Genomic DNA, 9,621 nt, shown 5'->3' with positions numbered 1-9,621 from the left:
CTAATTATCTGTGCCGAGAAGAAGCCACGGTTATCCTGACCTGGCGGTAAAGTACCTTGGTGATCCTGCTAAAAGCAGGAGACCGTCCAGAGAAAGGAGCATTCGGATACCCTGAACAGGTGAACTGTCAGAAAATCCATAAGGCTGGTAAACCCCGGTGGAGTTAAGGACAGTCCCAAAAGGCAGAGCCCGAAACTTACAAGTGTTGCTGTGGCACAGCAAACCTGAACCCATGCTGATGAGAGGGCTCTGTACGTACCCGTAGGTACGTATCCTGAATACTCAGATATACCCTAAAATCCCCAGGTTCCAAACGTCGGATGATGGAGCATGGACGATTCCACCTGAGTCCAGGCACCGTTGGAATCTGATTCAGGGATTTGAGACAGAGTATAGGCAAATGAGGACCAGTCGGTCACCACCCCAGAAAGAAAGTAGAACAACCAGTCCCTCACTGAGATAGTGAGGTTGGCCGAAATAGCTCTGCTTACCACAAAGACTGTATAGCTTTCTGGGATTGTAAGGCCCTGATCAGGTCTGAAGAAGGGCCCGTGTAACAATGCCTGTGAGGAGGCTGCCTGAGCAATGAGAGGCCGTTGAGAATCAGTACCTCACTCTGGAAATTCCCCAGATGTAGACCTGTCCCATCAGGCTGAGCGTATATCCTCAGGTGTAGAAACAGGGTCGTCCGGAAGTCCAGGACTGCTCGGTACTGGATATGGTGGCCCCCATGGAGGCCGACAGCCTAGGAAAAAACAGGCCTTTAGGCTGACCCTGAGGACAAAAAGACTTAACAGAGTTAGTCCGAATGTAGTGGGAGTAGCTAAAGACGGTATCTCCCCATTAGTGATACTGCCAATGATGCAACGATCTTGTCAAGGTCAGGACCAAACAAGATCTTCCCCATGGAAGGAGTGTGCACCTCTGCTTTCCCATAACGCAGCCATAGGGTACTGCGGCGGATACAGACGCCGCCGAAACCCTGAAAGTTAGAAGACCGGCATCCCATGAGGTAATCCCACATATGACCACTGCATATTTTATGTGAGCGGCAAAAGATATTTGAACCTCAGACGTGTTGGAGGGGACAAACGTCACAAAAGCATCACCATGCGATGGCCATGGTAGGACGGGCAACAGGCCCTGAAAACGAGTACATTGATTTCAGGCAAAGTTACCACCTACGGATCCGTAAAATCCGTCCAGGCCGGGATGGGAGGCGTATTAATGCCTGTAACCCGATGATTAACATACAAATCCATCCCAGAAGGGGATATCCATTACTTGTGAGGACCCTCAGGGAATGGGAAACAGGAGGCCTTTGTGACTCCTCGTATCTGGCGACAGCCAGACTCCCGCTATGAGATCCACCCGCTGGGCAAAAAACGGGAGATGTATGATACAGGTGCATGATCAACATTCTCTATATCCAGAATGAACCTGGCTACCAGCCCCAAAGCAGGGATAATAATACTTGAAATCGGCTCCCCCCATGTGAGAGGGAAAGAGCCGAATATACCATCCAGTTCACGGCAGAGCCACTGGTCAGTAACCACAGGGCGTATATCACGCCAATTAGTATTTCGTATAAAACGACATCCACCAGGGTAGCCGTTGTGGCAATCCCTGCAAGGGGAATGACAGACCGATGTGGTATCGGAGGTAATTCATGTACTGTGAAAACCCCGGCGGGGAGCGACAGTCTGTTGCACAGGGGTAAATTGCAAGAAATTGCGAGATACCCCGAGTTCAAAAGTGCAGTATGGTGAAGTAACTCCAAGCGAGTGACGACAATGGGGCCCGCCCGGCGATCCTCAAAGGAGAGGATCCTGAGAAATAAACCGCCCTTTAAGGGGGTCGTGCAAGGGGCCCCGCACCAGATGGTGCCGCATACATAAACCTTTCTGAGTTAAAATCCTCCGCACTAATTCCTGCAGGCTATGACTTGCAGGATAGCAATAATGGGTGCAGTATCGTGTGCAATCTCCTGGTCAGATATATCTGACTATCTTGACGGAAATATTAAGCAGCGCCATACCGGTCCTGACTGACGCTAAGATTAGCTGCAGGGACCCATTATCAGCGTATGCAACTCACAGTTCCATCTAAAATATAGCAACGTGCAGCACGCAACAGTATGTGACAAACCTCACAGATATTAACAAATATATATATGTGAGGTCTCAGAACCACCCCAGGTACACCTGTATTAGGGCAGATAAAGAAAAGGGATAGATATACACTGACAGGTGAGAGAAAAAGCAGACAGTCAGCACTAGCATAAGTCACATACAATGCAGAAAAATATATATACATACATAAGCATGACATATAATATACTGCACAATGTCGCTACATTCAACTGCCCAGATTCAGTGTCTGGGAAGGCTATAGCGCTGTGTACACTCAACCAAAATGGCCAGGTACGCAGGGGGACTGGGCTCACTGACATCCTAAGAGTTCTGCAGCACCAGAGAGAAAATGGCCACTGGAGACCTCACAAGAAGCGTGGCCCGCGGAGGAAGCAGCTCAGCGACGCCAGACTGTATTATTGAAAGGCGCGCTGAGCTGAGGGGAGGAGCCGCTAGACAGGGAAGGCTTCCTCCCTGGCTAGCAATTAACCCCCCGGGATGCCAGCTCCCGCTGCCGCTATAATCCCTGGTGGGCTGTGGACACGCGGGGTATGCCTCCATGGAGGGGGAGCCCGCCGCCACCGCTAGCGCCTCCGGTCTGTCCCCAGAGACCGGAGGCATAAGGCTGCATATTCACACGTGGATCACCGCAAGCGGTGACCACGCGACTTACCTGTCCCCGTCGATCCGGCAGCAGCCCAGGGATTCCTCCAGAGCCCGGCTAGTACAGACTCTGGGGTCCCGCTGCGATCCCCAGATCTGTACTGGCGTCGCAGCGCCGGCGGGGTGTAGAAGCGGCAGCTCAGACGTCCATTGGACAGTCTGATGCTGCCGCTCTGAAGAGTAGTAAAAAATAATAAAATAAAACTCTTTTAAGCTTAGGGGCTGCTAAGCAGCCCCCCTGCAGTAACGGTGACCCAACTCCGGCCGGGCACCAACTTAAACTGAGGTGCCTCTGGCTGGGGGGTGGGGTTATAGGGAGAGTGGACCCAAGTGCATCCTGGGAGCTAAAAGCTTTAACTGCGTGGTGCCCGGATTTGGTTCCCAACCTATACCGCAAGGTCAACCCTGTGGACCCCCTATGGACCCTGAAGTAGAAAAAAGTATTTTATTTTACTTTGAGGGCCTAAAAAAAAAAAAAAGTTCTGATACAGATTGCCCACTACTAATTTAATACTGATATTTATAATATACAGTGAAAGGTAATTTTGCTATTCCCCCATTTTTAGAAGTATCTTCCTTTGCAATACTAACACTTGTTTCCCATGCATTTATTATTTCATATATTAATCATAACTCTGTACACATATGTTGTTGTTCTACGGTTTTATTAGTCTTTCAATGCTACTACTCAATTGTTGCATAATGTAAGAGCTTATGGAGAACATAACAATGTTAGTTCAGCTGTAAATTATATGTAACCCTAACAGGGGCATGTGTTGCAGTAGTTGTCTGTGAATGAATGGCCCTACAAGTAAATTACCGGGAGATAGTAACAATGTACAAAAGAACAAATGTGAAACAATCTGCAGCAACTACTACGCAATTAGCTCTGAACAATCAGCTGCAAGTTAAATAACTAATACAAATGTCTGATACGTTGCACATTTATACAGTGTTGTTATAAATCCAATTGTCACATTAGGACACCACCAAATAAAAAAGATCAATAAGAGCCACTCATTCATACCACAGGATGTCATAGAAACCCTTCAATGAACAACCTTGTGTCATTTTCTTCATTTGACGTAAAGATGGTGGATTGTCAATCCTGCAAAGACAAAAGTATATTAAACGTATACATGTTTAACATGTTGAGAGACTCTTGTACATTTATTCTAGATCTACAAAACAATAAAATAATCATGCCCTCCCTTTATACTTATGTTTCTTCACTCTCCATCCCTTGGCAAGTGCCAATCATTATTAAGAGGGGGAGGTGACCCTTTAATAAAGTCCTGTAATCCCCCTTCGGCTGCTGAATCTTCCTTCAGTCTTGTGGACATCTGTGAAGATTTCACCAAGATTCCCTCTCCTCCGTGATCTTCCTCTGACTGAAGCTGGCCCCCCTTCCCAGCCACCACCGCTTAAGTCTACAAAGCCTGGAGGATCTTATTTTGGGGCTGATCTGTTTGTTTGTTTGCAGTTAAGTGCAGATGGAAGAGACGCTGCCAGGTAACCTAACCCACTGAAGCAGGAGCTCAATACAAAGGTAGTTTCAGCTAAATGAGTTGTAAATGTGTGCTAGGCAATTTGACTTATTAAAACTTAACTGCTATTAAATTCCCATTTTGCGTGACAAGCAAGTGTATTTACGGTTGGTGACCTTTCTACATCTATAGTGTGTAATAGGATTGCAGTATTACTTTAGAAGAATCACAATTAAATGGGTATCCCAGTGTTATAGTGACCTCTGTGGTACAAAATCTTAAGAAAAATTACCCTTTTGTATTTGGAAATATAATAGTTGGTAAATTGTAGTTCTGCAGATTTCTTCCATCCAAAAAGGACCAAATGCAAATTCTATAGGGATGAACGGCCATGGTGATGGTGGGATATATTTAAGAATATGAAATTGGCTGTAGCATTGGTACAATTTGTGTTTGTCACATGTATAGTTTTGCATATAGTAAATCTTGAGTGGAATACAAGTGAAACATAATTCCCTCTGAGAAGTGTTCTTAACGTAGCATCTGCCATGGGAATTCAGGACACGTGGGTTCTGTACAATGAAGGAAATGAAGGGCTATAAGCAAACCTATCATGACAATATTTATCATGGGAGAATTTATAACGTTAATTGGTAAATATCTCGCTATGCCAGTCTCAAATAATTACTTTGTGTAGAATAAGTTTAGTTCTACTGAAGAAATGTGTTCTTCAGTAGAACTGCTGAGGAACCATGATAGCCAAGATAAGGATATATTGTAGTATGCTTGATTTATATTTTGCATGATTAGATACAATAAGCAGCTTTGATCTGTCTCTAATGAAAAATGTCCCTGTATGTATTTACAAGGTGTTACAAAGGGAGAAATTGTTAGAGTAAAGTTGTCTTTTACACAAACTGCCAGTTTATGGTGACAGTTGGAGAAAGTTATTGTGCTACTACTGCCGTGAAACAAGATGGTCTGCTAAACTGCTCATACCACTTCTCCACATCTCTGACACATTTACAGTTCAATCACACCACACTTTAGGCTTCAAAAAAGTCTGACGTATGTGAAGGTATATACTGTAAGTGACCATTAACATTGAAAAATACTAAATATGGGCTGAAACATTGATCTAATAAGCTGTTGTGGTAATAAAGATTTATAGTTGATATATTATGCAGTTATGAAAAAGCCTCTTACATGTGCAATACATCTACAAAACAATATAAAATGTGAGATTGCAATCATTATCTACATGACTGATAAAAACTAGAAGACATATTACAGTGTACAGTCTGCAATATTATTCTAACTTAATTTATTAAGGAGTGATAATACTTGCACACGCATTTAACTCATATATGAATCTATATTAGCAAGTAGCTTTTTTCCAATTACAAAACATAAGTGGTCGGCTTCTACTTGGAGGAGATACAAATTCATCCAGACTATATAATTTTAGCAGAAACCAGGATTCTGCATTGCTTGATCCCGCTGATCTGTTGAGGTGTCTCCTTCTGGAAACCAACTATGTTGTAGTTTGTAAAGTTGTGACAAGACAGAAACCCTGCTAATCTCTCACCAGTAGAGCAGATCCTGGGATAAGAAGCTTAGCTGGAGAACCATGAGCAAATAGCAGCATGAGTTGTCCCACTGTATCCCCATCCTACCTCAAATTAGGGACACACAGGAGCAGATTGGATCTCGAGTGTATGGGTTATTTCGTGTCATTTACTGCAAGAGTCTGAGGTCATATTTAATAGAATACACATTCTTAATGATCAGCTGAGGGTCATTTGTTTTGTAAATCGGCACCATGCTGTTATGATTGCATGATCCTCCTGAAAATCATCCATGGTATATTAGTTTAGGCATACAGATTATGTAAAATGCATTTTCAGTCAGATTTACATTTTGTTACAAAGTATAAAATAATGTGATCTAAGTTACAGATACCACTGTAAATACTGAACTACAGCACATATACAGGCTGAGACACTTGTATATGATAAAAGGTGTTTACATTTATATGCATTGCTTGATAAAATAAAGGTTTATGAACGTCTGCCTAGTCAAGTTTTAACTTACATGGACCTTTATCTTGCAGCACCCAGGATGTTTCTAGACAAATGTGAGGGAGACCTGTGTGACCTAAGGGGAGGCAATACACCAACATCATGTCCTCCAGAGGGGGAAGAAGATGAACTTCCCAAAAAGAAGCATCGCAGAAACCGGACAACCTTCACCACCTATCAACTTCATGAATTAGAACGTGCATTTGAGCATTCTCACTACCCAGATGTATACAGCCGAGAGGAGCTTGCAATGAAGGTTAGCCTGCCAGAGGTTCGAGTACAGGTGAGACCAGTCTCCCAACAATTATCAATTGATTTTGCACATCCAAATTTCAAACAAGTATGTGTGTGTGTTAGAACTATTGGAGGAAGTGGAACGGGAACATATAAATGTATATTAAAATGTATTTAAATACCAATATGATTTATCATATATTTAAAATGTTTTAGTTTAACAAATGGTGCCATTGTTTAGTATGTTGTTAAGATACCATTACATTTGGCTTCCTTTCTAAATATTTATTCAAATTAATGTAACCGCTATTAAAATTTATGTATGTAAGTAAAGTAAATATATCCATTCATGTTTTTTTTTTTGAGGGGCAGATATTTGTACTTTTAGGAGGTATTAGAAGTAGCAATAAAGAGGAGAAAGGAGGTTTGAGTTATTTATTATCAGGTGACTCCAATAGTTCTTTCTTGCTACCATGTATAGATCTGATATAAACTGGATCTAATAATAACTGGCAAGCCAGGAATCATTAGATTCATTATGCCTGGATGTATTAGTATAGGTTGGCAATAGAGAAATTATTCTGGTCTATGTAGTCTCTCCCTAGACAGTCTATTACCAAAGGCATGTCCCTATATCACCACAGACTTACTTGACTAAAAGGTGCAATTTGCTCTATATTAGAGGCAAATATTTCACTATGTTTTGCGATCATGTGACCAAGAACCAATTTAAGCCCCAGGCTCACTGCCCATGGGATTGAGTAATGCCATGACTGCCATGTTTAATGTTCACTTATACATGGTTATCAGGACATGTGGCAAGTCTTGAATGGCTATTTATAAATGGCCCTGCAGTATAAAGGGGTAAGCCCTCATTTCAGGATCAGGTGTGCTCAATTTTTATAAGGCAATTAAGTGATTGCAGTTGCACTACTGCCTCACAGCACTGGGGGGCCTTGGCTTAAATCTGACCGACATGCTACCTTTGTTCTCACATGGTCAATCTAGTTTCCTTCAGCCCCTAAATATATTTTATATAGAGCAGGTTAATCAGCTTCTCAGTACATTGGCTGTGTGTGTGTTATCATTAGTATCAAGGTAGAATTGGTTTGCATTTGTTCACTTGTTTCAAGTAATACAGGTTGAGTCTCCCATATCCAAATATTCCGAAATACGGAATATTCCAAAATACAGAATTTCTTTTGGCATGACTAAGATAATGAAACCTTTGATTTTTGATGGTTCAATGACCACAAGCATTGTCTAAGGCACAAATTATTAAAACTATTGTATAAAATTACCTTCAGGCTGTGTGTATAAGGTGTATATAACACATAAATGCATTCTGTGTGTATATTTGGGTCCTATTCCCAAGATATTTCATTATGATATGCAATTATTCCAAAATACAGAATATTCCGTTATCCAAAATACCCCTGATCCAAAGCATTTTGGATATGGGAGACTCAACCTGCATTTGAAATATGATTTCATTCCACATTGGAATAACGGACATAATATATCTGTAACAAGAGTAGCACAAAAACTTATAGTGAAATTTGCAACATAAAATGGATTGGTCTTAAAACCCCAAAATGAATACAGTATGATAAGGAACAAAAGTTTTCTTTTGTCAGTAGTCACTGTGTAATCATTCCAGCTAATATTGGTATCTTATAGTATAAATGCTGAAAATCAATTAACTTTAGTCATAAAATGATAACCCACTGGTACCCAGCTGCATCTATAGCCAATTAATGTTCCAAGCACTAGAACACATGAAGGCAATGCTTGCTGAGCATACTTACTGAACGCAGCTGTGCAAGTTACCTCATAGTTTACAGAAGTGTTATTTTATTTGTAGCCATTTTTTCTTACTTCTATTGTTCTAAAGAAACATGTACAAGAACTTAATCACCCACATTCAAAAGTTTTTTCACAAAGCAAAAAAGCGTCTTAAACTCCTACACCAACATGTTGTTCAATATACCCATTACCCCTCCCTTCTTATTACTCTATATACACTGCCACCCTCCTCTTACTAATCCATAAACTGAACTATCCAATTAGCGAACACTTGGAGCCGTTAATGGAATCACTATTATCTGGGATCTGGTCTTGGAAACGCTAATTGCACTTATCCTAATGCTAGAGATTTCTCACTCTCTCTCCATAACAGCTGCCATTGTACTTGTTTATAGAATGCACCTCCAACTACTTTTGAAATAGCCATATTTCTTAATTGATGCAGGTTTGGTTCCAGAACAGAAGAGCAAAATGGAGGCGACAGGAGAAGTTGGAGTCTTCTTCTGCCAAAGTTCATGACTCCCCACTCTTCTCATTTTCACGGACACCAATAACAACCAGTATCGGGCCATTAAGCTCCTCTTTGCCTCTGGATCCATGGCTAACTTCCCCCATCTCTGCAGCCACCACTGTGCACAGCATGCCAGGATTTATGACTCCTTCACAAAACCTACAATCACCTTATGCTGGTCATACCTTCCTGAACAGTGCACCACCAATGACATCTATACAACCTCTAAGCAGTGGCCCTTACCAGTGCATGGGAGGCTTTGTGGACAAGTTTCCTTTAGAGGAGTTAGACCAAAGAAGCTCCAGCATTGCTGCTCTACGCATGAAGGCCAAAGAGCACATTCAGACCATAGATAAGACTTGGCAGCCAATCTGACCTATAACTCACTATTTGTGTTGATTACAGAATTGAAGATCTCAACTTAAGAACAAGTGTACATGAATAATTATGAAATCAAGCAACTCTTTGATGGTGACTTTAAATAACTGGATTCCAAAAAGAAATGAAAGAGTTCTTTAGTGTGAGGTATCGATTCTGTAGGTTCAAAATTACAGAAGGCATTGTGGTGCTTCTACATTCCAAACCAGAAACAACAAGACCAAACACACAAAACATAAAATTAAAATTATATATTCATAAAACATCGATTTGTTTGCCTTTTTTTCTTCTAAATAAAACCAGAAAATATTCTGTTGCACAACAAATTT

General features: G+C 41.5%; 1 protein-coding gene across 2 annotated transcripts; it reads left to right on the top strand.

Annotated features, from left to right (window-relative positions):
* Nucleotides 1-4,142: 4,142 nt before the first annotated feature.
* On the top strand, nt 4,143-9,509 carry RAX2 (retina and anterior neural fold homeobox 2). 2 transcript variants are annotated; one of them, XM_088452973.1, is made up of 3 exons: nt 4,143-4,307; nt 6,396-6,646; nt 8,849-9,509. In XM_088452973.1, the coding sequence occupies exons 1-3, from the start codon at nt 4,289-4,291 to the stop codon at nt 9,287-9,289; spliced, it is 711 nt and encodes a 236-aa protein (XP_088309099.1). In that variant the 5' UTR covers nt 4,143-4,288; the 3' UTR covers nt 9,290-9,509. The 2 variants fall into 2 exon arrangements, with proteins under 2 accessions (XP_088309099.1, XP_088309101.1); XM_088452975.1 differs by having other exon boundaries at nt 4,143-4,344.
* Nucleotides 9,510-9,621: the final 112 nt, after the last annotated feature.

Source organism: Taudactylus pleione, unplaced genomic scaffold (genome assembly GCF_031769625.1).
Source record: "Taudactylus pleione unplaced genomic scaffold, aTauple2 ptg000560l, whole genome shotgun sequence".
In the NCBI taxonomy this organism is placed as follows: Eukaryota; Metazoa; Chordata; class Amphibia; order Anura; family Myobatrachidae; genus Taudactylus; species Taudactylus pleione.
This window is presented reverse-complemented; position numbering and strand designations above follow the sequence as displayed.